The 26,675-nt window shown below is 31.8% G+C and overlaps 4 protein-coding genes across 5 annotated transcripts; all 4 read left to right on the plus strand.

The window, feature by feature from the left end:
- Positions 1-1,504: 1,504 nt before the first annotated feature.
- LOC105770128 (CBL-interacting serine/threonine-protein kinase 8) lies at positions 1,505-5,594 on the plus strand. 2 transcript variants are annotated; one of them, XM_012591186.2, is made up of 14 exons: positions 1,506-1,837; positions 2,118-2,180; positions 2,275-2,346; positions 2,423-2,530; positions 2,612-2,686; positions 2,801-2,854; positions 2,960-3,085; positions 3,191-3,280; positions 3,701-3,832; positions 3,999-4,118; positions 4,423-4,539; positions 4,742-4,798; positions 4,897-4,971; positions 5,183-5,594. In XM_012591186.2, the coding sequence occupies exons 1-14, from the start codon at positions 1,679-1,681 to the stop codon at positions 5,282-5,284; spliced, it is 1,350 nt and encodes a 449-aa protein (XP_012446640.1). In that variant the 5' UTR covers positions 1,506-1,678; the 3' UTR covers positions 5,285-5,594. The 2 variants fall into 2 exon arrangements, with proteins under 2 accessions (XP_052487698.1, XP_012446640.1); XM_052631738.1 differs by lacking the exon at positions 2,275-2,346 and having other exon boundaries at positions 1,505-1,837.
- Positions 5,595-8,899: 3,305 nt separating this feature from the next.
- On the plus strand, positions 8,900-12,968 carry LOC105771153 (oligopeptide transporter 4). Its single transcript, XM_012592565.2, has 6 exons — positions 8,900-9,500; positions 10,465-10,562; positions 10,859-11,437; positions 11,526-11,778; positions 11,883-12,065; positions 12,171-12,968. Exons 1-6 carry the CDS (start codon positions 8,976-8,978, stop codon positions 12,795-12,797), a joined length of 2,265 nt encoding a protein of 754 aa, XP_012448019.1. The 5' UTR covers positions 8,900-8,975; the 3' UTR covers positions 12,798-12,968.
- Positions 12,969-14,453: 1,485 nt separating this feature from the next.
- Positions 14,454-17,593, plus strand: LOC105765950 (oligopeptide transporter 4). The gene is made up of 6 exons (XM_012585236.2): positions 14,454-14,978; positions 15,199-15,296; positions 15,582-16,160; positions 16,249-16,501; positions 16,594-16,776; positions 16,874-17,593. Exons 1-6 carry the CDS (start codon positions 14,454-14,456, stop codon positions 17,498-17,500), a joined length of 2,265 nt encoding a protein of 754 aa, XP_012440690.1. The 3' UTR covers positions 17,501-17,593.
- A 5,069-nt stretch (positions 17,594-22,662) lies between these two features.
- Positions 22,663-26,450, plus strand: LOC105771180 (oligopeptide transporter 2). Its single transcript, XM_012592593.2, has 6 exons — positions 22,663-23,191; positions 23,289-23,386; positions 24,099-24,662; positions 24,760-25,012; positions 25,308-25,490; positions 25,705-26,450. Exons 1-6 carry the CDS (start codon positions 22,679-22,681, stop codon positions 26,317-26,319), a joined length of 2,226 nt encoding a protein of 741 aa, XP_012448047.1. The 5' UTR covers positions 22,663-22,678; the 3' UTR covers positions 26,320-26,450.
- The last annotated feature ends 225 nt before the right edge of the window (positions 26,451-26,675 follow it).

Here is a 26,675-nt window from a genome sequence, read left to right on the forward strand (position 1 = left end):
TACTGCTTGTCTAATGCTTTTGGTCATTTATGTTTTCTTAAATTATTATTAATATTAGAAATTTTATCACGTAAAAATAATAAATTTAAAATATAAACACTAGTCTAAGAATAAATTACAATAAAAACTTATAATTTGAAATTGATTAATAATAACATTAGAAATATGCACAATACTATAATGGAAAAATTTAGATTAAATTATGGGTAAAACGAAATTTAAACACATAAAACATCAAATTAAGAATATTAAATGAGTGCAATTGTTTATCATTGTATTAATTTGTCATTCTTTATTTTAGCATTGATCCAAATAATGGCCGTTAAATTTTGATATTTTTATGATAAACATATTATCACGTATATAATATCATGTCAATTTCTTATTTTCATATAATATTAAAAATACGTTATTTTAGTGAATGAATTTAATAACTACCATTTTAAATCGTGATTGAAATGTCAAATTTCAAAAAAGTAAAATTAAATTTTTTTAAATATGAATTAAACTCATAATTTTTGCATAATACGAAATTAATAATAAATTTTGGCCGAACAAATCTAACCGCTAATTAGGATTAAAATTTGATAACTATAAAATCAAAATTATTCAAATTAGAATATATAAAAGAAAATATAAATAACTTACATCAATTTAGTGAAGAAATTTATAACAGTGTAGATAAAAGGGTAAGATTGTTAACTAAATTAGACCATATAATATACCAAAAATAAATGCGTTGTAAATAGAGATTTACTATTTGAGCCATATTGAACCTTTAAAGATAATTAAATTGTTTTAAAATTGTTTTTCATAAATAAAATTTAATTTCGAGATGTTATTTAAGAGAGATTAATTTTTATTATTATTGCTTTTGGTGAATTATAATAATAACGTAAAGTTCGCATAATAAATGTGATAATTTAGACTGAATTTAACTTAATATATATAAGTAATTTATGGAAAAGTTAGGATTTCTAATTAAATATTAGTAAGTGGAAATGTAATTTCTGTTTCTAGATTTTATTTTCGAAAATGAAAAAACAAAAAGGAAAGCCCAAAAGTTGAGTCCATTAGATGACTTGTCGGCTGGCACCAGCTATGTAAAAAGGTAGTAGTCAGTTAGTCACCGCTAGGCGCTAACTTCCTAAAAATTAAAAAAAATATTCTATTTCATTTATCTATTTTCATCAACTCGTTTATTGTTACTTAAATTTAATATTTAATTTAATATCGAAATCATATCATATGATTCAATAAATATTTGATATGTGTATTTCAATAAGTATTTAATTAAAATAAAATAACTCATGTACTAAATTAAATATCAAAGTAAAATTCATGTGCTTAATTGAAAAACATTTAAATATTAAAATGAAAAAAAAATTAATTATCAATTTAAATATTAAAACAAAAATATACTAAATTGAACATAAAATTTAAGTAGCAGATGATATATTAAACATTTCCTTTTCAACTGTAACACTGGAATGTTATTTATTAGTAGTGTGGTAGTTTTAAAGTACAAAAGGAAAAGCTAAAAGCTTCGCGCAAACGCTTTGATTGATGTTTGCTTTACCTTAAACTCTTCCCTTTATTGTCCTTTTCCGTTTATCCTTCTGTTTGGTGAGAGAGAAAGTGGGATGCGGAGACTGAGAAAATCGGAAGAAAATTAGCGATGGTGGTCAGAAAAGTAGGGAAGTATGAGATTGGAAGAACAATTGGCGAAGGAACCTTCGCGAAGGTTAAGTTCGCGCAAAACACGGAGACCGGCGAAAGTGTTGCCATGAAAGTCCTCGATCGCAGCACCATTATCAAGCATAAAATGGTCGATCAGGTCAAATTTCCATCTTTTATGTTACTGGAATGAAATTTCGGTAAATTTATGAGAAAGATGATGAACTTGCAACAGAATAGTAGTTTTATTTATTTTTGTCTACTTTCTTTTATGTAATTTTACTGAATCAAAGGTGAAATCGGTAAATTATCATCGCTCAAATAGTGGCCATAGTTATCATTTCTTATAATTAAGCTTTATTATGATTTGAAAATTTGAATTTTTTTCAAGTTAAGAATCATGACTTTTGTTTTCCTTTTATATTTATTAATTAATTCAGATCAAAAGGGAGATATCTATAATGAAGCTTGTTAGACATCCTTACGTTGTTCGTTTGCACGAGGTAAGTAATTTAGTAGCATCACTAGACTACTGAATTTTTAATATCTCTCATGATTGGTTGGTTTCTAACAGTGTTAATTTTATTTATTTATTAGGTTATAGCGAGTCGAACTAGGATTTATATCATCTTGGAGTTCATTACTGGTGGCGAATTATTCGATAAATTAGTATGTATCTTATAAGAAAAGATCCAATTTTATCGGGTTTGTTTTAAGGGCGGATGGTAAATTGGTAATCTTGCAGGTTCATAATGGTCGTTTTAGTGAAGCTGAAGCTAGAAGATATTTCCAACAGCTTATTGATGGTGTGGAATTTTGCCATAGCAAGGGAGTCTACCACAGAGATTTGAAGGTGTTCTTTTTCTTAACGATCGAGTTGCTATTTTTCTTTGCATGGTTTCATAAATTCTGACTTGTTGGCTTCTATATACAGCCTGAAAATCTTTTACTTGATTCCCAAGGAAATTTAAAGATTTCAGATTTTGGCCTTAGCGCGTTGCCAGAACAAGTAAGAAATTAAGTGAAGAGTGAACTTCTATTTTCGCTTCCTCCCCTAACATCAAAATAGGCTGACAGAAATATATAATGATATTGGTTGTTATTTGATTATATGTATATTTAGGGAGTTAGCCTACTTCGGACCACGTGTGGAACTCCCAACTATGTAGCACCAGAGGTAAAATTATAGGATAGACAGCTTTTATGTTGAATGCGCCTAATTTAAATGTTTATTTTCTGTTGTTGTCTTGCTTATTAAACTGATATTTCATTTTTGTTGCAGGTTCTTAGTCACAAGGGGTATGATGGTGCTGTGGCGGACGTCTGGTCTTGTGGGGTCATCCTTTATGTTCTGATGGCAGGTTATCTTCCATTTGATGAGCTTGATCTCACCACACTATACAGTAAGGTATGAACGTTTTTATATTCACTAGTTTATATGAAATTAATGAAAGAAAATTTTCATTTTGACTTTATCATTTATCAGTACTGCATAGCTTTTTTTAATCTGCAGATTGAGAGAGCAGAGTTTTCTTGCCCTTCTTGGTTTCCTATGGGGGCAAAATCCTTGATTCATAGAATTCTAGATCCAAATCCTCAAACTGTAAGTACTTGTTGTCCGACAATTTTGAATTGCTTGGGCTGCCTAATTGCTACAATAAGTAATAAGGTTGTATAAATTAATGGTGTGGTTTCAAGGTATATGAAATGATGCCTAGCTATCGTGGAATGCACCATAAAACCTTTATGTCTAGCCCGATCACAAGTATACTATCACCTTTCTGATGGCTTCGGAGGAGCCATTATTTATTTGGTGTTAGTGTTCTGATAGCGCTCATGCAGAGCACTTTATTTTGCATAACTTTTAACCAGTAGAATCATGAAGGATTCCAATTCTGTTCTCTTTTGAAACTAAGTGCATTGGCACCTAGCACCATACGGTATTCTTTATATTGATATATTTGTTTCTGTAAATATAATAATGGTTTCAATATGGCTAGTCTCTTTCTCCCCTTCTGCACAGCGAATTACAATTGAGCAAATCAGGAGTGATGAGTGGTTTAAGAAGAGCTATGTTCCTGCCAGACTTCTCGAGTATGAAGATATTAACTTGGATGATGTAAATGCTGTTTTTGACGATCCCGAGATTGATAAGGTATTTAGCAGCTTTAATATAGTTAAATATGATGTAAAGGTATAATTTGTGTTTTCCCGACAATAACTTCAACCAAGTTTCCTTGTATGCATGTGCCTAAATTGAGTGAGTTTGTTTGAATGTTTCACTGTGATTCAAACTCTTATTTCCTAATATTATACTGTAGGAAGAAAGAGGTGATGAGCCATCAAGAAATGAGAATATGGGTCCTTTGAATCTTAATGCATTTGACTTGATCATTCTCTCTCAAGGCTTGAATCTTGCAACACTTTTTGACCGTGGGAAGGTATAGTTCTTTAATAAATAGTCAAAATTGCATTTCTACCTCTTTTGACTAGTTTTTGAAGGAACTAATTGTTTTTTATGGGTTTTTTCCAACCAAACAGAATGCTTGGAAAAGCTGCTCAGTTTTTTGTTTTTGCTTTTTGATGTCTAGTGCTGTCTGTCTATGAGCAGTAGTTTACTATCAGGAAATCATATATGGCGATTTCTAAATATCTTGTATTTGGGATATATTTCCTTGAGGCAGTCCAATACATGTTTTTTCCTTCCATTACTAAACTATATGAATGCGTTATTCTCCCTGTCAGGACACCATGAAGCACCAGACAAGATTTGTTTCACGGAAGCCAGCAAGGGTTGTTCTGTCTAGCATGGAAGTTGTTGCTCAATCAATGGGCTATAAGACACACATTCGCAATTATAAGGTAGATGACTCGGGCTATTAACAATTGCTTATTTCAGATTTTGCTCTTTATTACAATTTACATATGGCTATTATGCATGCTAGTAAGTAAACAAGTTCTCTAGTTCCTTAACAATTGTTTCATTCCTTCTGTTTGCCAATAATGTCATCGACTGGACTGGAGAATAATCTTGTTAAATCTGGTCATGTGTTGATTTTTTCAGATGAGAGTTGAAGGCCTTTCAGCTAATAAGACTTCTCATTTTTCAGTTATCCTCGAAGTAGGTTTTTGATCTCAACTCTTGCTGAATTCTTCATTAGCTTTTAAATAATTTTGTTTTTCTCCCCTATTCCCCTGATTGCTCTCGGGAATTCGAAGGTTTTCGAGGTTGCTCCCACGTTTTTGATGGTGGATATTCAAAAGGCAGCTGGTGATGCCGGGGACTACCTAAAGGTTAGTTACCTTGTTCCACTTGCATGCCGAGTGTTGTTTGGTCAAGTAATCTGCTTATAACATTCTTTTTTGACACGGTTTTTCGGGATATCCTTCCGGGTCAGCCTTCCCTCAATGCCCATCCCTCCCCCCTTGAATATAATCTCTCTTTCGCTCTCTGTTTTCATTAGCATTCGGATTCGAAAATAAAAAATGCACCTTCGTTTCACAGTTCTACAAGACATTTTGTAGCAACCTGGATGACATCATATGGAAACCACCTAACGAATCAAGCAAATCAAGGATCACAAAGTCCAAGAGTAAAAGACGTTGAACATTGCCCGTATTTTGAGTCCATAATCACTATGTATACGTAGGATTACAAGTTACAACCTCGACGTTGACGTAACGGCTTACCTAACCCTTCCAAACTCCTCTGCAGCCCCAAAGAGGAATAGGAAAAACATATATGTATGTATAGTATTTATCTGGACTTTCTGTGTGCTTAATGTTTGTAAAGCTTTCTTTGATTTGATCCATAATTTATTTCCTTGAGCAAAATGCTATATGTTGCAACCATGCTGTAAACACGCAAAGTACCCGAGTTTATCAAATGGAGAATGTCATTTTACGGTTCCTCAAAATTATAGAGCATTACGAATGCCAAATTTTTACTTGTAGGGCCTTTTAGAGTACTCATGATTTTTTTATTATTAATACTCATGAATATTAGATATATACGAATTTCTATGGAACGAATCCAGCTCTATTCATTTTCAATAATAAATTAAAACAATTTAATGCAGCTCGTTTTATTTATATCATCATCATTATTATTGAAAAAGCAAGCTGGATTTGATAACGAACACATAAAATTTAAAATTATTGGAACAAAACCTAAAATAAATTGCCTGATGCTTACAACTTAATGAAACGGAACATATTTTTGTAATAATTTGTGCAATTAAATAATATTGAATAAGTTTATAATTTGAAAAATTATTTGGTACCCAATTAAATTTCTAGACTCCACAAATAAAGTTAGAGGTTGATAAGCGTCCTATAAAGACATATTAAAATATTAAAAGAATAATACTTAAAAAGAAGGCATATATATATATATATACAAAATTTATAATAATTTATATGATTTGATTAACATTTTATGTAATTGGAACTTATTTTCACTCTATAGAGTACACGTAAAATCTTCCCAAGCTCATTAAGTTAGACATTTGGTTCGGGAACAGTAGGAAGCCGAACCTCTAGGTTTGGTTCGAACCTAGGTCGAACGAGAGACTATCCAATCATAGACTGTTAAAGGGACAATGGGCATCAGTTTGGATTGAAGCTAAATAATCTTAATATAAACCTCTTCAAAATTTTAAATTAGAATATGTACAATGTCATCCGATTATAATATATTTCTTTTGGGATTATCTCATAAATAAATTTATGAGAATTATAATTAAATATCACATTAATATAAAGATTATTAAAAAATATAATGATAAATTTCACTTTCAACATTTATATATATTTTAATTTGATCCTAATATTTTGCTTGAGTTAAATTTGATCATTAACTTTTTTAAAGTCAAATCATTTTTAACAAAAATGCTAACTGAAATATTTATTTTTCAACAATGTTTGCATGACAATTCGCGTGATAATTCATGTGTACTTAATATTGGCATAAACTGTTTGTTTTATATGTTACATCAATAAATAATTTGAAAGTATAAAATATTAAAAATAAAAATTATAAAAGTTCATAAAATTTTAAAAATGAAGCACACATGGATAGCCATGTAGGTTGTCATGTTTAAGCATTTAACGTTTTGTTTAGTATTTCGTTAAAATAATTTTTAATTTTTAAAAATGTGAGGCTAAATTTACATTTAAAAAATAATAATGATTAAATTGATAAAAGATATAAACATTAAGGTCTTAGTTGATCATTATGTCTTAAAATTGTCTTCTAATTTAATGTAATTGAAATAAAAATTAATTTTAAAATTATTCTAATAAAGAGATATTTATCAAGAAAATAATAAAAGAAAATATTTAATACATTGCGAGTTTTTAAGTTACATAAATAAAATTAGAGAGTTGATAAATATTCTACAAATTTTAAGATTATAAAATAAAAATAATGCGGATGTACCAAATATTCATTTATAGTAAAAATGATAAAAAACGAAAATTGTGATAAATGATAATAATAATTAAAAAAAGGGTAACTTCTTTTATCATTATTTGGGATTGAAAGGTCATCATATTCATAAAAAACCAAAAAAAAAAAAAAGAAAGAAAGAAAAGAAAAGAGGATTGAAAAGTTAGCCACACTAATTAATGAAGGGCAATTTTAGTAACTTCGTATACATCCAATCTTTTCAGTATCTTTTTATTGAAAAGACGTACGAACCTATTGAGAGAAAATTAAGCTTTTAAACTTGAAGTAACGAAAGAAATTGAAGTTTATATTATTTTATTATTTTAAATATTTCTATCACATTCAAATTGAAATTTATTTTGATTTAACTTAAAATTTTAAAATCTTGTTTGTCCCACTTTACAAAAGTCAAATTTTATTGTATGAAAATTACAGATTTAATCTTTATACTTTAATTTAATTATTTTTAGTGTAAATTTATTTGAATTTTAATTTTTAATTATAATCTAAATGATAACCATTAAATTAGGTTATAACGAAAAATAGATGAAGTATAACCTAATTTTATAATTAAAACTAGGTCATACGTCAATTATAATTTTTTGAAGTTGAAATCGGAATTAATTAAAAAATTGATGTATTATCTAGGTTTTTTTTTTCTAGATTTTCATTGAGAAGAATGATGAGGTAACTAACCGGTGAGTAAAGTTATTTGGAATCTATGGAATTTTAGAATCTTTAGCCGCTGCCTGCACCCTGGCTGGTTGTCTTACAACGTCGTCAAGCTACCTCCATGAACAGTGAAGTGATTGCCTCCCATAATTCATTAATTAATCAGACACTTTTTGAACGAAACGGCCTCCCTTCTGTGATTTACTTTTTATTTTATTTACAAATTGATGTCAAGCTTTGCCAACCAATTAAACAACCACCATTTATTACATCATATAGGAATCATCGTTCAAACAAAAGTAAGAATAAGAACTTGCCCGCCCCATCATTATCCAATTGTTTGACTCTCTCAATTACTTTTGATTTAAATTTAAATTTAAATTTAATTTTAAAATTACAATATTAATATACTGGTTAGATATAAAATGTTAGCTTGAATTTGATGTTGAGTATATCTAAAATATATTATACAAATTTTAAATATATCTATATGACTTATCGCATGATTAGTTTAGAAAAAAAGTGTAAATTGAGTAGTAAAATTGTTAGAAATGTAACATTCATGATCATTTTTAATTTTTTAATTTTTAATTGTCTATTTAGTAATAAATTTAATTTTTTTGTATTTGTCAAATCCATATTTTTATATTTTTCAAGTATATATCTAGCTATTTTATTTTTACTATTTACCTAATAAGCGGAAATCAAATCTAAAATTTCGCATCCATATTACCAAGTAGAGCTAAAAGGAAATGTTCTTAAAATTTAAAGATACTATGTATAGATTTTAGATATATTATTGGTGAAGCTAAAATTTAACCCCAAAACTTAATTAATAAAAATCCATACAATAATGATTTAATTCAAACATTTAAAAATTTAAACCTATTTAAAATTTAAGCTACGGAGACGTAAAATTAATAATATCAATAATAAGAAGACAACTATAGGTATAGTGGACATAAGGTGGTACTATTTAAAGGAGAGTCACAAACATATAAACACCCAGTAAAAGCAAAATATTTCCTTTAATTTTCCTTAGGACTAAAACATGTCCTATAAAAGTAAATAAAAGAAAGTGACATTGATGTTCTAAACAAGAAGCAGGCATTGCAGCTAAGCTAAACTCATTCAATAGTTTTTTTTCTCTTTAGTTTTTCGATTGTTTCTCAAAAAAATGGGAACTACGGAAATTGAAGCAACACCAAAACTAGCTGAGGAAGTGGTGAAAGAGGAGGGTGAAATGGACGAAAGCGAGGTGTCTCCGATTGAACAAGTTCGTCTGACAGTGCCCGACACCGATGACCCTTCGCTCCCTGTATGGACTTTCCGTATGTGGTTCTTGGGTCTTTTCTCTTGCGCCCTCCTTTCCTTCCTGAACCAGTTTTTCGGCTACCGAACCGAGCCGCTCGTCATCACCCAAATCACCGTCCAGGTGGCCACTCTTCCCATCGGACGCTTCATGGCTTCGGCTCTTCCCGCCACTAAGTTTCGTATACCTGGGTTCGGTTCGAAGGAATTCTCGCTTAACCCCGGACCGTTTAACATGAAGGAGCATGTTCTAATAACGATATTTGCTAATGCTGGAAGTGGTTTTGGAAATGGTACTGTTTATGCTGTTAGTATTGTTACCATAATCAAGGCTTTTTATGGAAGGAGCATCTCTTTCTTCTCTAGTTGGCTTCTTATCATGACTACACAGGTTGGTTTACTGCACTTCTTTTTGACTTTGAAGTTAAAAGAAGACCTTGATTATGGTATATATATCATATATGTTCGACTGTTTTCAAACAAAAGGATTAACTGATACTATAGATTGAGAATCGAGAATTTTTCAAGTTTAAATATTAATTTCCATTTTTTATGGCAAATAATATGTAGGGAAAGAAAACACAAAGATCTATCTATATATATATATACACATTTTTTCTAAGTCTAGCTAGAATTCTACTGCAGTTCTCGACGTGGATTTTTTTTGGATTCTCACATTTTAAGTTTTTATTAAGGCTTAGCATTTCATGGAATCAAGTGAAAATTTTTGATTTTATCGAATTGATGACTTTTATTTTATTATCCTAATTTAATTGAAAATTTTTCGTTGAGTGAATTTATTTGAGTTAAATTAAAAATTAAGCATGTCAAATTAAAATATTGTTATAATATAATTAATTTCATATTAGAGCACATAAATTTGAAATCATATATATTTGAAAATTTTTCAAAGCAAAATAATAATAAAAATATTTAGTATGATAAACTTGAATCATTAATTAACTTATTTAGATTCCAAAATTGTTATTCTAATTTTTTAATTTTTAACTTTCTTTATAAATATTTTATATTTTTTGAAATTTTATAATTTTTTAAAATATAAATTTTAGATTTTTTATAAATATTATGAAAATTTGAAAATAATTTTAAATTTTATTGTAATTTTTGTTGAGAGGTAGACTAATATGTTATTAGAATTATTCGAGTTATTAGAATTGTAAAATTCAACTCGAAACTCTAATTACCTATTCGAGTCTCGAATAACTCGATTCGATTAACTCAAAATTCAAATTTTTTTTATTTTTTCGAATTAAATCGAGTTTTGTTCACCGCTAATATAAACTTTAATTTATTTGGTTGTTGATAAATTAAGTTGTGGTGTGTTATAAGTGCAGGTTATGGGATATGGTTGGGCGGGGATACTGAGGAAGTATGTGGTGGAGCCGGCGCACATGTGGTGGCCCTCTACCCTTGTTCAAATTTCTCTCTTCACGTAAGTTACTTTGGTCTCCTTCCTATACATATATATATATATATATATATATATATGTTGCATGTATGTTGACGCTTTAATTGGTCAATATATATTTGTTATACCTCGGAAACATCTCACATGGAAATAGCAGTAATACTTCTATTTTCAGTTTGCTTCAGCATTCAGTATTCTACTTTGGAAAGGCGATAATTGGCATATATATATATATATATTATATTGTACACTTTTCATTTTTTAGCTACAAATTCAAAAAGTTATTGTACTGTACACTTGTGATGAATATGACATTGCAGGACTTTACATGAGAAGGAAGAAAATAAGGATGGCAAGCGCCCCATAGCACGAGTGAAATTCTTCGTGATTGCATTAGTGTGTAGCTTCTGCTGGTATGTTTTCCCAGGTTACCTCTTCCAAACCTTGCAAAGCATCTCTTTGGCTTGCTTGGTCTTCCCCCATTCGGTAACCGCCCACCAAATCGGCTCAGGCATGAATGGTCTCGGCATTGGGGCCTTCACACTTGACTGGACAACCGTTGCCTCTTTCTTGTTTAGCCCGCTTGTTTCGCCCTTCTTCGCCATTGTAAACGTCTTCATAGGATATGCCTTGATTATATACCTCGTGATGCCGGTATCTTACTGGGGACTAAACCTATTCAACGCGAAAACATTTCCCATTTATTCATCGGACTTGTTCACCGCACAAGGTCAGGAGTATAACGTTTCGTTGATTGTTAACAAGAAGTTCGAGATCGATTTCCCAGAGTATGAGAAGTTAGGGAGGGTCCATATGAGCACTTTCTTCGCTATCACCTATGGATTTGGATTCGCTACTATTGCTGCCACCGTAACACATGTGGCCTTGTTCTATGGAAGGTAAAAATTATTTGGTTATTTCACAAGGTGAAACTTCATTCTTCTATTTGATGTTCATCTTTTAAGTAAAAAAACATGTTGATTGCAGGGAAATTTATAGTCGATATCAAGCTTCTTCAAGGGAAAAGCCTGATGTTCACACAAGACTGATGAGAAACTACAAAGACATACCTTCGTGGTGGTTTTATTTGCTTCTTGCCGTCTCAATTCTTCTGGGCCTTGTACTCTGCATCTTCTTTAAAAAGGATGTTCAAATGCCTTGGTGGGGACTGTTATTTGCTGCTGCACTTGCCTTCTTTTTCACTTTGCCTATAAGCATTATAACAGCTACGACTAATCAAGTAAATTAAGATGGGAATTTTGCTTATCAACAAGGATTATATTTTTTTTTCAAAAAAAAAAAAAACTCACCTAATTGATGAATGTTTATGTTCTTTACCGGCAGACACCAGGGTTGAATATCATTACAGAGTATATAATGGGAGCAATATTGCCTGGACAACCAATAACCAATGTTTGTTTTAAGACCTATGGGTACATTAGCATGGCTCAGGCTGTCGCTTTTCTTAGTGATTTCAAGCTCGGTCATTACATGAAAATTCCTCCAAGATCAATGTTTCTGGTTCAGGTATTATAGTTTATCATCTGTATACTTAAAAATTGTTTTTTCAACTGAATCTTATTTGGATAATTCTCTTACATTGCTCGATTGTTGGTTGCATTTGCTTCTCAGTTCATCGGAACCATGTTAGCCGGAACGATAAACCTTGGAGTGGGCTGGTGGCTTCTATCTTCCGTCGAGAACATATGCCATAAAAATCTTCTCCCAGCAAATAGTCCTTGGACATGCCCCGGCGATAAGGTCTTCTTCGATGCATCGGTCATCTGGGGTTTGGTTGGACCAAAACGAATTTTCGGCTCACTGGGGGAGTACTCAACTCTTAACTGGTTCTTCCTAGGAGGACTATTAGGACCAGTTGTAGTATGGCTGTTGCACAAGGCATTCCCCAGTCAGGCTTGGATTCCCCTTATCAATCTGCCAGTGCTTTTAGGCGCAACAGGCAACATGCCACCAGCAACCCCATTGAACTATACTTCCTGGATTATCGTTGGAACTATCTTCAACTTCTTTGTCTTCAGGTATCGAAAGCGATGGTGGCAAAGGTATAATTACATTCTATCAGCAGCATTGGATGCAGGGACAGCATTCATGACAGTGCTGATTTACGTTGCACTGGGTGTTGAGAGTAAGAGTTTGCACTGGTGGGGTGCTAGTCCTGATGTTGTCCCGGAGCACTGTGATCTAGCAACTTGCCCTACCGCTAAGGGTATATTGGTTGAAGGGTGCCCAATATTTTAAGCTTCGTGCTCTGTTAGAGTCTGCTACTTTTTTAATTAATGTTCTCAAGGTCTCAGCATGGCAAAGAATTTAAAAAAAAAAAACTCAAGCATAATAAAAGAATTTGGTTGCAGAAAAGAAGATTCTAATTAGTATACAACATTTTAAGATTATTGCATGAATCGAAAGAAAACCCAGTTCAGTTATTTGGATAATTTATGGACAAGTCTACTCATATATATATTTAAATATATTATAATAAAAATTATTTTTGATGAAAGTAAAATATCATTATCTTTAATATCTATTATTAAATATTAAATATTTTATTATATTTAATAAAATTTAAATAATGAATATTAAATATTTTAAATTTAAATTTAAATAATTATTATTTGATAATCGTATTTTCATGTTATTTTAAATTTAAATACTCTTTCATTGTTCAATAACACGTGGTGCTCTCGCATTTAAATTGTGTATATATGTTTCAATAATTCGATCTTTGTCTTGATTATATAAATATAAAAATTAAAAATATAATAATATTAAAAATTAATAATTATATTGATTAAAATAAAATAATAATATTTTCTTACAATTTATAATTAGACGTTGGATATGTGTCTATGATCCAAACGAATTAAAAGCGTCGACATTTTTAAAATATGTGGCATTTATCAAATTAAATAAGATTAATTAATTTAGACAATGAAATTAACTAAAAATATAATATTATTAAATTAACAATTTATTTAAAATAAAATATCTTTAAACTTATTAAAAAATAAATTACCTCATTTTATTTGAAATCTTTGAGATGATGAAAATGGAATAAAATTAATAAATTAGTAAGGATAGAAAAAAGAGAGAAGAAGAATTTGAGAGATTAGGATAGAAAATTAAGGAGAAAGAGTTTCAAAATGAAGAAAGATGGATGAAATTGAATAGAAAAATGATAAGCGGAGAGATTTATTTAGGGTTAGAGTTTGGGAGCCGTTGAGTGTTTTTAATTTTCTTTTCATTTTCAATTTCTATTTGTTGGAGATTCAACTGTTTATATTTATTATTATTTTTTAAAAATTTCTGTGTAGAACATCGCTGCTTAAAATCAATTTATTTCCTTAAATTTAGAAAAAAAAAATCTATTCCCGTTTGAAATCTGAATACCACTAATTTATCCTGTTGGAATCTTATAGAATTTTAGAATTTTTAGCAGTTTGGTCCAGTAATTGCACCCTGGCTTCTTGTATTAACAACGAAAAGCTACCACGTTTGTAAACTGATAGCCTCCCATAACTGATGTTAAACCTTTACTTTGTATTAACCCACTAGTTTGTAACTTTGCCAACCAGTCTCATCGATTTAAACAACCTCAATAACCTTTGTTACATCTTACAGAAATGATCGTACAAACAAAAGTAAGACAAAACGCTTGCCCGGCCATTCAATATCGAAGAAGTTGACTTTAAAACTATGTAATTTTCTTCTTGTCTTATATAAAACTTCATTTGAAATTTTGTAAGAATTTCGGTTTGAAAAATGGGTAATTATATCAAGATAATAAAAATAAAAGGGACATTGTTGTTTTAAACAAGAAGCAGGCATTGCAGCTGGTTAAGACTTGTTCATCATTTTCTTTTTTTGGTTTCTCTTTCGTTTTGATTATTTATCACTATGGGAACTGTGGAAACTGAAGCATCACCAAAACTAGCTGAGAAAGTGGTGAAAGAGGAGGGTGAAATCGACGAAAGCGAGCTGTCTCCGATAGAGGAAGTTCGTCTGATAGTGCCCAACACCGATGACCCTTCACTCCCAGTATGGACCTTCCGTATGTGGTTCTTGGGTCTTTTCTCTTGCATCCTCCTTTCGTTCCTGAACCAGTTTTTTGGTTACCGAACCGAGCCGCTCGTCATCACCCAAATCACAGTCCAGGTGGCGACTCTCCCCATCGGACGGTTCATGGCTTCGGCTCTTCCCACGGCTAAATTCCGCATACCTGGGTTCGGATCGAGGAAATTCTCGCTTAACCCCGGGCCGTTCAACATGAAGGAGCATGTTTTGATTACGATATTTGCTAATGCTGGGAGTGCTTTTGGGAATGGTACTGTTTATGCTGTTTTAATTGTTACCATAATCAAGGCTTTTTATGGAAGGAGCATCTCTTTCTTCGGTAGTTGGCTTCTCATAATTACAACACAGGTTGGTTTACTCGACGTTTTTTTGGCTTCAGGGTTCAACGGTAAGACGTAAAAGGAGATATATAGTATAATCATGTATATATGAGAACAGTTTTCAAAGAATGGTCTATAGAATGAGAATTTAGAATTTAGAAAAAAAAAAAAAAAAACAAGAGATAAGATAATATTACTACTGTTATTGAAGTGGTTCTTTGGCTAATTTCGTGGTGCCTTAACTGCAGGTTATGGGATATGGTTGGGCGGGGCTAGTGAGGAAGTATGTGGTGGAGCCGGCGCACATGTGGTGGCCCTCTACCCTTGCTCAAATTTCTCTCTTTAGGTAATTATTTTGGTCTTCCGATGCATATATATTATTAATTTTTTATTTTTCAACAATGTATCAACTAGCTTGTAGCTTAATGATAAAAAACTTCTATATTTATTATCCCTTGGAAATATCTCACATGAAAGTTGCAGAAAATATTTCTGTTTCAGTTTGCTTCAGTCTTCGATCTTCTTTTTATCTCTAAGGCATTCAGTATTCAACATTAGAAAGGCGATAACTGGCGTATATATTGAACACTTTTGCATTGTTTTAACGTTGTACTGCTGTTATATATTCCAGGGCCTTGCATGAAAAAGAAGAAAACAATGATGGCAAGCGCCGCATATCACGACTGAAATTCTTCGTGATAGCATTAGTGTGTAGCTTCTGCTGGTATGTTTTCCCAGGTTACCTCTTCCAAACCTTGCAAAGCATCTCCTTGGTGTGCCTGGCCTTCCCCCATTCGGTAACCGCCCACCAAATCGGTTCGGGCATGAGCGGTCTCGGCATAGGGTCCTTCACGCTTGACTGGACAACCGTTGCCTCTTTCTTGTTTAGCCCACTCGTTTCTCCCTTCTTCGCCATTGTAAACGTCTTCATAGGATATGCCTTGATTATATACCTTGTGATGCCAGTATCTTACTGGGGGCTAAACCTATTCAACGCGAAAACTTTTCCCATTTATTCATCGGACTTGTTCACCGCACAAGGTCAGGAGTATAACATTACGTCGATAGTTAACAGCAAGTTCGAGCTCAATGAGGCGGAGTACGAGAAGTTAGGGAGGATCCATATGAGCACTTTCTTCGCTGTCACCTATGGATTTGGGTTCGCCACTATTGCTTCCACGGTAACACATGTGGCCTTGTTCTATGGAAGGTAAAAACTCTTTTTTTATTTCACAAGGTGAAACGTCATTGTTCCATTTGATGTTCATCTTAAGTGATGAAAACCATGTCGATTGTAGGGAAATTTATAGTCGATATCAAGCTTCTTCGAGGGAAAAGGCCGATGTTCACACTAAGTTGATGGGAAGGTACCCGGATATACCTTCATGGTGGTTTTATTTGCTTCTTGCCGGCTCGATTCTTGTCAGTCTTGCACTCTGCATATTCCTTAAAAAGGATGTCCAAATGCCTTGGTGGGGACTGTTATTTGCTGCTGCACTTGCCTTCTTTTTCACTTTGCCTATCAGCATTATAACAGCCACGACGAATCAAGTAATTTAAGATTGCAATTTTGCTTATCAACAATGATAATTTTATTTTTCAAAAATTTGACTTTGAATATTTTTTATGTTCTTTTCCGGCAGACACCAGGGCTGAACATCATTACAGAGTACATAATGGGAGCAATATTGCCTGGACAACCAATAACCAATGTCTGTTTTAAGACCTATGGATACATTAGCATGTCTCAGGCAGTGGCTTTTCTTAGTGATTTCAAGCTCGGTCATTACATGAAAATCCCACCAAGATCAATGTTTCTGGTTCAGGTATTATAGATTTATAGTTTATTATAGATCAATTTCTCTGCATTAACTTCCATAATTCTCTTACATCGCTCCCTTGTTGGCCGAATTTGCTTATCAGTTCATTGGAACCGTGTTAGCCGGCACGGTAAACCTTGGAGTGGCCTGGTGGCTTCTAACTACAGTCGAAAACATATGCCATCGAGATCTTCTCCCAGCAAATAGTCCTTGGACATGCCCCGGCGATAGAGTCTTCTTCGATGCATCGGTCATCTGGGGTTTGGTTGGACCGAAACGAATTTTCGGTTCGCAAGGCGTGTACTCATCACTTAACTGGTTCTTCCTAGGAGGGCTTTTAGGACCAGTTGTAGTATGGCTGTTGCACAAGGCATTCCCCAGTCAGGCTTGGATTCCCCTTATCAATCTGCCGGTGCTTTTAGGCGCAACTGGGAACATGCCACCAGCAACCCCATTGAACTACACTTCCTGGATTCTTATTGGAACTATCTTCAACTTCTTCGTCTTCAGGTATCGAAAGCGATGGTGGCAGAGGTATAACTACATTCTATCAGCAGCACTGGATGCAGGGGTGGCATTCATGACGGTGCTGCTTTACTTTGCGTTGGGGATTGAGAATAAGAGTTTGAACTGGTGGGGTGCCAGTCCGGATTTCTTTCCAGAGCACTGTGATCTAGCAAGTTGCCCCACTGCAAAGGGGATATCGGCTGAAGGGTGCCCAATATTTTAAGATTCATGTTTTAACATTTGTACCCTGTTGGAATCTGCTACCTTTTTTACTTAATTTTCTGAAGGTCTCAACAAGTCAAAGAATAAAAAAAACCCCTCCAGTTTAATGAAATGAACATGGTTGTAGATCAGGAGATTCTAACTTTAAACTTTCTGATACTAAATAATTTTAAGATGATTGCATTAATCAAAAGAAAATTGGATCCAGTTATTGCGTGAGTTGGTCGCTGTTTTTTATTCCTTATACATGCAAGTAAAACGTTACACTATGTTGGGATTTGGAAAAAAAACATTTTTCTCGGTAATTTGCTTTTAATTAAGAGAAAGAATGAAAAAAGAAATTGAGAATCTTCACTTTTCCTCACTTTTCTCTATTTTTTAGTATCTCAAATTTGAGGTAAAGTGGAAAAAGAAAGAAATTTGGTAAATTTTTATATTATGTGAAATTTTATATTTAACCTTTTTTAAAAATTTTTTCAAAACTTTCATTTTCTACCTACAGACCATTTAACATCAAACTTATCCCTTTCCTATTAACTTTAATAGAGATCAAACATTTGACTATTCATTATTATTCTTGTAAGTCTGAATATTAGTTAACCATGACAAAACATTTGGGGCAAAATAATCAATTTTTTAATTTTATGATAGCTAATATTTTACATTCTTTTAGATTATTAACCTCTTTTATTTTAATTTGTAATAACTTTATTTTTAGTATTGGGTAACCCTTTAATTATCTTTCTATATTTTATTTTTTAATTTAATTTAATTATTGTTATTGTTGTTTATGCAAAGTATAAAATTAAAAGTTTCATTCACAATAAATCATTTCCATTCCTTTCCATAGTTTACCCAAATAAAAATATATATTAAAATCACTTTCCTTTTATTTCCTTTATTAATCTTAATTATTCAAACAAAAACAAATTTAATCTTTCCTTTCTTTAACTAATATTTGTACTCATCCTCTTAGCAAATTTCTTTTTGTCATCTAATTATAAAAAGTTACAAAGTGGTCACTCAATTATTCAATTTTTCTTGTTTGGTCACCAACTATTCGATTTTTTCTTTTGTAGTCTTTAGACGTTAAATTACTAATTATGAAAAGAGGACTTGACAGATTTTAAAATTGACATAATAACAACTTTAACTCTCAACATTTATACATTGTGTCAATTTAGTCATGATTCCAAAAAATTAACCTTTGACATCTACACATTGTGTATTTTTTTTCAATTTTACTTCTAATTGTGACATTGAGGGTTAATTTTAAAAGAATATGAAAATTATTATCTTGGATTTCGGATGTTTCTATTTTTGTATATTTTCGATCAAATTTAATTAATAGATTTTTTAACTTTTTAGATGAAAGGGATACAAAGAAAATCAAAATTAAAAAAACCTAAATTACTTAATGAGTAAGTGTTGATAGTTAATTTTTTTAAATCAAGACTAAATTGATACAATGTATAAATGTTAAGAGTTAAATTTGTTATTATGCTAATTTTAAAAGTCATCAAGTCATCTTTCATCAACCATTTTAACAATTGGTGACAAAAAAACTTGAATAGTTAAGTGATCATTTTGTAACTTTTATTGTTGGTAACAAAAAAACTATGCATAATAATTTATTTAGCCTCCAATTTTACAAAAAAAGGGTCATTTTAGCCTTTATTTATAAAATATATATTTTAATATTTTTTAATTTACAAAATTAATTTCTAATATGGTATATGCATGACATTCCACACATATATGTCACACCAACAAAATTAACCAGCACTAGCTTTTCCATTCATTTTAGGAATTTGACAAAATACAAATTCAAGAGTCAAAATAAATAAAAATAAATGAAACGATAATTTTTTATAAAGTTAGAAAACCAGAAAAATCATTATACATCTAATTGAAGGAGACCACTAAATTTGATTACAAACTAACAACGTGTTTACAAGTAAATGCTAAAAAAGAAAATGAGATTACAAAAAATTCTACTAAAAATCTAAAATGCTTTAAAAATAAAATTTAAAGTCTCTAAATTTCTCTAAAAAATGATGAGAATAGCTAAAAAAAGGCATTTAAACAAAGGACTTTCGAGCATGAGCGACATCATGTGATTTTATAACATTTCCTAGGGTAGGTTAAGTGAGTTTTTTATTGATAATTTTGTCATAAATAATTAAAAGCAAAAAAATACAGAGAATAATTTAGTAGCTATTCCTGGCATGTGATTGGTATGTCTTGCCAACTCCAATCCCGATGAATGTACAAATTAAAATGCAATCCAAAAATAATGTTCGACAGCTAGAATTCTTTTTCAGGTTACAAATAAAATCAAGGAATATTTTTAAATTTAATTTAGAATGATCTTTACAAATTTAAATCAAAATAATTTTAAAATTGTATAACCAAAATATCTTTAGTTTTAAATAAGAATAAATAAGATTCATACATAATAAAATTTAAATTAAAATAAATTTAAAAAATTACCCATATTTTATATAAAGTGAGACTTGAAATTGGAATTTAAGCTTAGGATTTTAAATAAAACCTAGATTCCATATAAAATAGGATTTAATTAATAAAAATTTGTATTTAAATTTATATGTCAATAAGGTCTTAACTCAATAATAAGATTGTCCAATTAAAACCCATATTCACAAACATAACTCTAATTAATTTTTTATTTGCACGATACACGAGTTAATTATATTTATTAATAAAATATATTAAACGTTTCTCATAATTACTCATTTATGTTTATAGATTATACATATACGGATAAAAATCAGCAAATATTCATAAACTAATAAGTCATATTATTATAACATACCAATATTAACAATTATACACCGAAGGTTACCTAGAACAAATTTATCTTGTGCCTTGCAAGTTTATAGAACTGCAACATAAGTCTTGGAATAAATAATAATATGAAATCTTCTTGTACCATGCAAGTTTATAAAATGTAATATAATAAAGCTTTAATTTAACCAATTTAATATATAAAGACTTTTTACCCAATTTAGTATATAATGACTTTTTTAGTTGATTTAATAATCTTCTTTATAAACGGTTATTGAATATATGTATATACATGTATTAAAATTAAATAACTGAACATAAACATTGTGTAGCAAGCTCATCTTCCACTTCAAAGAATCTTCATACATTATCTCTATTTGAGGATTCATCAATGCCATGCACCTTCAAAATGGCCCTACATTTGTAGGTAAATTACGACATCTAATCATAAAATTATTGGATTTTTACTTACTTCAATGATATAAAAATAATTTTGGTTTTAGTTTTCCAGGCTAGATCTTAAAGATGATGAGAAGGATACTTTATTTTATGAACTTTAATTGTTGCACCTGCATGGAGATTTATGTTTCCAAACGTTTAACTTAATTGCCTTTCACATTTTACGCATCTTTCCTTTATACCTTGATCAATATTTTATAATTGATAGGCTCTCGATCTAGCTTGATGGTTTGGTTTACTCGGTTCAGACTAATTGAAGGCCACGGGTCACAATATTTTACTTAAATTTATAATGATTAATTCATTTTTCATAAATTATTAATATAAAATTATTTATGTATTCTTATATATATTTTAAGCTACAATCTATGTTGTAATTTTAAATTTATCCAATTTGTTATTAAATGTTTTTTTAATAAAATTCATACTAATTTTTATATTCTCAAATTTGATGCATGTGAGCCTACATCAATGAAATCTTCTCCCAATAATTATAACATTAAAATTATCTTTTATTTACTGTAATCGATTTGGTGGGAAAAGAGAACAAGCTTTGATTTCTCTACTAATTTTTTAGGGTTTTTGTTTTTCTTATTTTCCCGTATTTTTATGATTATTTTACTTTTTGCAATCTGTTTTACAATATCTTATTAATAAACGAATTTTAAAAAAAATACCATTTTATAAAAGTTTACTTGAAAAATTAGATATTAATATCAAATGGTAAAATGAATATTTAAATTTTCAATAAGTAAACAACTCCATATATTGTTTTGTCATTCTTTTAAATAAAAGTCCGTATATTTCGCTAATTTTTACATTTCCAAAAATTTGTTATATCAAAATATAATCACCGTTTTATCCATTTTAAATTACAATATACAATGAATTTTTTAATCTCAATATTATTTTAGAAATAACAACAGAATAATAGACAAGATGAACCTATGTATCTCACGGATAAATTATAAAATGCCGAAACATTTTTAATATCAAAATATAATTTTATATTTTTATATTTTTAGGCATATAATATATGCGGTAAATTTTTATCTATTTATTTTTTTAAAATAACAATTTAATATTACACAACAATATAAACTAGCTAAATACCTAAAGTGGCCTTGTTTTAGTGAATTTGAATTTTTTAAAAGAAAAGAGCTTGATACATAAATTTATCCCTAAAGCATACCTCATCTTTCCACTTTACTACTTAAAATAACAAAACTACCTTTTTTTTTGTTTTTGCAAAAAAGTAATGTTTTTGAAAATATCCAAAAGAAAATAACATTATTTTTATTATACCGTGATTATATTTTTCCTAATTAACCAATACAGATATACGTATATTGATATAGGATTCACATATATATTTTATACATTAAATCGGGATGAACAATTGAAATAAAATAATAATTGATAATTGATATAAAATCAGCATTTCTTACAAATGTTTGTGTATTTTACCATATATGATATACTACATCAGATTAATTAGAAAATTTTATATCGAAAATGATTGCTTTAAGCTAAAATTGAATGAGTATAATAAAAAAAAAACCGTTTATAATTAATTGTCACAAGTAAATAATATCCTTTGGATCAAGAAACCGTCCACATGCATTTGTTAAAGATTTTTCAAAGCCATTATAAAGCTTGTTGGTCGCTGCTTAATGCAGTATTCAAGGGATGGATAATGGATTCAAGTAAAAGAGTCCCATAGAGTCTGCGAAACCATTCACATGTGAAAAATGGCTTCAGAGATCCTCCCCCCCATTACCAATCCGAAAAATTCCCCCCCGCCGTTAAGAATATCTCCCGCTTTTTATCTTTCTCTCACTAACAAACCCCCCAAAAAATAGAAGAAAAATATTTTTAAAGAATAAAAATAAAAAGTCTCCCCACACTCTCGATGTCGTCTCTCGAAATAGGTTCGGCCAGAGTCGGCGACGTCCTCGTCGTTTCGGCGGCCGATAACGACGATGTTTCCCCCATCGAAGAAGTACGTCTTACAGTTTCTAATGACGACGACACGACACTCCCCGTTTGGACATTCCGAATGTGGTTCATCGGACTCCTCTCTTGTGTTCTCCTTTCTTTCCTCAATACGTTTTTCAGTTACCGGTCGGAGCCACTCCAGGTTACCATGATATCCATACAGGTGGCGTCGCTCCCTGTGGGAAAGTTTATGGCGAGAGTGCTACCAACCACCAAGTTTAAGATCCCCGTGGTAAACAAGGAGTTTACGCTGAACCCTGGTCCGTTTAACGTAAAAGAACATGTGTTGATCTCTATTTTTGCTAATGCTGGGGCTGCGTTTGGTGGCGGGACGGCTTATGCTATCAGTATCGTGGATATTATCCGGGCTTTTTATCATAGGAAGATCGGTTTCTTAGCTAGTTGGATTTTAGTCATCACCACACAGGTTTAAATGCCCGTTCTTTCGAAAATAATACGTTGTTCTTGGAACTCCTCTTTTGTTTTACTTTTTTCCAAGTCTAAAATTGAAAACATATGGGCAGGTTTTGGGGTATGGATGGGCGGGGATTATGAGGAGGTTCGTGGTCGAACCTGCGGAAATGTGGTGGCCAAGTAGCCTGGTTCAGGTTTCTCTTTTCAGGTAACGGTGTCGTTTTCGTGCTTTGTGGTATGCCTCTTCATCGTAGTGGCGTACTGAATTTTTAGACTTTACCCTGTGTAAAATTAAATTGAACTTTATGGTTACTAGGAGTAACACATGCACTTGATAGAGTTTGCCCTGTGTAATCATCTTATCTTTTAGAGTTTCTCTCTCTCTTTTTTAACCCAAAATAAAGTTTGAATTTCATGGTTCATTATTTCAATTTCAATTAATTATAAGTGTTAGGTCTACCATTTAGCCGAAAATTAAAGTGATGAAAAATTGGAAGAAAAGAAAAAAATTCATCAAAATGCTCGGATTATTGGAAGAAAAAATCAGCATTTTAAAAATACATCATTTTGAATTAAAGTAACTTTTCTCTTATTTTCTCTTCATCATTAAGATGAACATGGATCTCTATTATTTTCATTCTTTTCATGTTTTTCTCCTAGTAAGTTAATTTAAATTTTATATTCTCTTTCATTTTACTGCACACTCTTTTCTCTTTTCTTTTTTCAACTAAACATTCTTTCCAACTATATGTGTTTATATCATTATTTGCATTAATAGTGATTATTATTTTATTAAAAAAATTAAGTCAGTCAAAAATTTTCAAAAGAACTTTTTATTGTATAGAATATCATGGCTTTGCAATAGCTTGTTTTTCCTTGCCAATGCTTGAAGTCAATGAAAAAGCTCATAAATTCTTCAGGGCCATGCACGAGAAAGACAATAGCCGCAAGTCCCGAGGGAAATTCTTCTTGATTGCACTTATTTGCAGCTTCTCCTGGTACGTGTTTCCAGGCTACTTGTTCCCCACATTGTCAGCCATTTCTTGGGTGTGCTGGGCATTTCCCAAGTCCGTAACAGCCCAGCAGATCGGATCGGGAATGCAAGGGATCGGCATCGGATCGTTTGCAGTCGACTGGTCGGTCATTGCTTCCTTCCTCGGCAGCCCTCTGGTGACCCCTTTCTTCGCAATTGTTAATATCTTTGTAGGCTTTGCGTTATTCTTGTATGTCGTACTTCCGACTGCCTACTGGGGACTTGACCTTTACCAAGCTCGCAACTTCCCTATTTTCTCCTCACATTTGTTTAATCACAAGGGGGAACCATACAACGTATCAGGCATTGTAAACCAGAATTTCGAAATCGATATGCCGGCATATGAGCAGCAGGGACTTGTAAACTTGAGCGTCTTCTTTTCTCTCACTTATGGCATTGGCTTTGCTGCCATTATATCTACTCTTTCACACGTAGCTGTGTTTAATGGAAAGTAAGCGACCGAAAGCTTTTAATCTTATAGCTTCACACCCGACTTTTTGGATTGGCCGTCTTTTAACGTAAAACTTTGTGTTGAATGTTTGGAACAGGGAGATACATACACAACTGAAAGCTTCTTTCAAGGGAAAAGAAGATATTCATACAAGGTTAATGAAGAAGTATAAGAGCATACCGAACTGGTGGTTTTACCTGTTGCTCGGGTTGACATTGCTGCTTTCTCTTGCGTTATGTGTTTTTATGAAACGTGACATCCAAATGCCTTGGTGGGGACTTATCTTTGCAGCTGCCATTGCTTTAGCTTTCACTCTTCCTGTTAGCATCATAACTGCCACTACAAATCAGGTAACAAGCTCTCACTTTTGTACGTAACTCTTCTTTGAAGTACTCATATCCGACACATTCCAAATATGGTCCTTCAAATATATAAGAAGAGGCTTTAAAAAATTTGAGTATATCAATGTCAAAAAATACATACCTATATCCGACATTCAATATTCGAGTATGAGTAACATAGCCCATAGCATGTTAATTGAAGTACTGGAAAATCGTATAGTTCTGAGTTATTGCGTGATTTCCCTGAACAACTTTTGTATCTTGATGATCTGCATTTGCTGAGTGTGGCCCTTTCTGTTGCTAGTCACCAGGACTGAATATCATCACTGAGTACATCATGGGTTACATTTTACCAGGAAAACCAATAGCCAATGTTTGCTTCAAAACCTACGGATATATAAGCATGGCACAGGCAGTTTCCTTTCTTAACGATTTCAAGCTCGGCCATTACATGAAGATTCCACCAAGATCGATGTTTGTAGTCCAGGTATGTCTCAAAAAGAAATCGAATGTTTAAAGGAAATAAAGACATTTGCAAAAGACAAAACGTTGACAATTAATTGAGTGTAGCAGGCAATAATTGCTGATAGACATGATTTTGACAATTTAAAAGATAAATATATATAAGAATAGAACAGGACCTTTTGTATAGGGTATATTTGCTAATTCTCTCTTCTTCGTAAATTGTGTTGTATTAAAAGAGCATTGGGACTGTGATAGCTGGAACAGTGAACCTTGCAGTGGCATGGTGGCTGCTGACCACAGTTGAGAACATATGCCAGGATCACCTACTTCCTCCCAACAGTCCATGGACATGTCCCGGTGACCGAGTCTTCTTCGATGCATCGGTTATCTGGGGTCTTGTCGGACCGAAAAGGATCTTCGGTCCCCTCGGGAACTACTCTGCTCTCAACTGGTTCTTTCTTGGAGGTGCCGTGGGGCCTGTAGTGGTATGGCTATTCCACAAAGCTTTCCCTAACCAGAAATGGATCCCACTGATCAATCTTCCAGTGCTCTTGGGAGCAACAGCTGCGATGCCACCAGCCACATCATTGAACTTCAATTGCTGGCTTATAATTGGATTCATCTTCAATTACTATGTTTTCAAGTACCGAAAAGGTTGGTGGCAGAGATACAATTATGTTCTCTCTGCAGCACTTGATGCTGGGTTGGCTTTCATGGGAGTGCTCTTATATTTCACATTGACAATGCACGGAATTAGCATATCTTGGTGGGGAAGTGATGGCGAGCACTGCGATCTAGCTTCTTGTCCAACAGCAAAAGGCATAGTTGTAGATGGTTGTCCAGTTTTTTAGATTCATTTCAATTCAACATCAAATAATTTAGGCTTCAAGAACTCTACATTTTTATAATTAGCACATTCTCTAGAAGAAAAAGAAAAAAATAGTATTTGTTTAAATGTTTTAAATATAGTCATTTTATATTATTTTCTTCTCTGCATATAATGAGCTTACAAATCACAATATAGAATAAAACTGAAACATAAGTGGAAATAAAAGGAAAAGAAAAATGTAATATTATACATATGATATCTATATATTATCTATATACATTTTAACGACCCAAAAAGTCACTTCACTTGTGAGCAACTGATCTTGATACAGGAGCGGCATATCTGGAGGAGAACCCACGATATAGAGAACCCTGAAGA

Source organism: Gossypium raimondii, chromosome 5 (assembly GCF_025698545.1).
Source record: "Gossypium raimondii isolate GPD5lz chromosome 5, ASM2569854v1, whole genome shotgun sequence".
Taxonomy (NCBI): Eukaryota; Viridiplantae; Streptophyta; class Magnoliopsida; order Malvales; family Malvaceae; genus Gossypium; species Gossypium raimondii.

What these genes read in the sequence shown, in the direction of transcription:
- LOC105770128 (XM_012591186.2), top strand. Translation starts at nt 1,679, where the DNA reads ATGGTGGTCAGAAAAGTAGGGAAGTATGAGATTGGAAGAACAATTGGC. An exon ending in ACGTTGTTCGTTTGCACGAG is followed by an intron (nt 2,181 to 2,274) that starts GTAAGTAATTTA and finishes TTTATTTATTAG; the next exon opens with GTTATAGCGAGTCGAACTAG. An exon ending in CACTTTTTGACCGTGGGAAG is followed by an intron (nt 4,119 to 4,422) that starts GTATAGTTCTTT and finishes TCTCCCTGTCAG; the next exon opens with GACACCATGAAGCACCAGAC.
- LOC105771153 (XM_012592565.2), top strand. Translation starts at nt 8,976, where the DNA reads ATGGGAACTACGGAAATTGAAGCAACACCAAAACTAGCTGAGGAAGTG. An exon ending in TTCTTATCATGACTACACAG is followed by an intron (nt 9,501 to 10,464) that starts GTTGGTTTACTG and finishes TTATAAGTGCAG; the next exon opens with GTTATGGGATATGGTTGGGC. An exon ending in GTTCAAATTTCTCTCTTCAC is followed by an intron (nt 10,563 to 10,858) that starts GTAAGTTACTTT and finishes ATGACATTGCAG; the next exon opens with GACTTTACATGAGAAGGAAG.
- LOC105765950 (XM_012585236.2), top strand. Translation starts at nt 14,454, where the DNA reads ATGGGAACTGTGGAAACTGAAGCATCACCAAAACTAGCTGAGAAAGTG. An exon ending in TTCTCATAATTACAACACAG is followed by an intron (nt 14,979 to 15,198) that starts GTTGGTTTACTC and finishes CCTTAACTGCAG; the next exon opens with GTTATGGGATATGGTTGGGC. An exon ending in GATCAATGTTTCTGGTTCAG is followed by an intron (nt 16,777 to 16,873) that starts GTATTATAGATT and finishes TTTGCTTATCAG; the next exon opens with TTCATTGGAACCGTGTTAGC.
- LOC105771180 (XM_012592593.2), top strand. Translation starts at nt 22,679, where the DNA reads ATGTCGTCTCTCGAAATAGGTTCGGCCAGAGTCGGCGACGTCCTCGTC. An exon ending in GTAGCTGTGTTTAATGGAAA is followed by an intron (nt 24,663 to 24,759) that starts GTAAGCGACCGA and finishes TGTTTGGAACAG; the next exon opens with GGAGATACATACACAACTGA. An exon ending in GATCGATGTTTGTAGTCCAG is followed by an intron (nt 25,491 to 25,704) that starts GTATGTCTCAAA and finishes TTGTATTAAAAG; the next exon opens with AGCATTGGGACTGTGATAGC.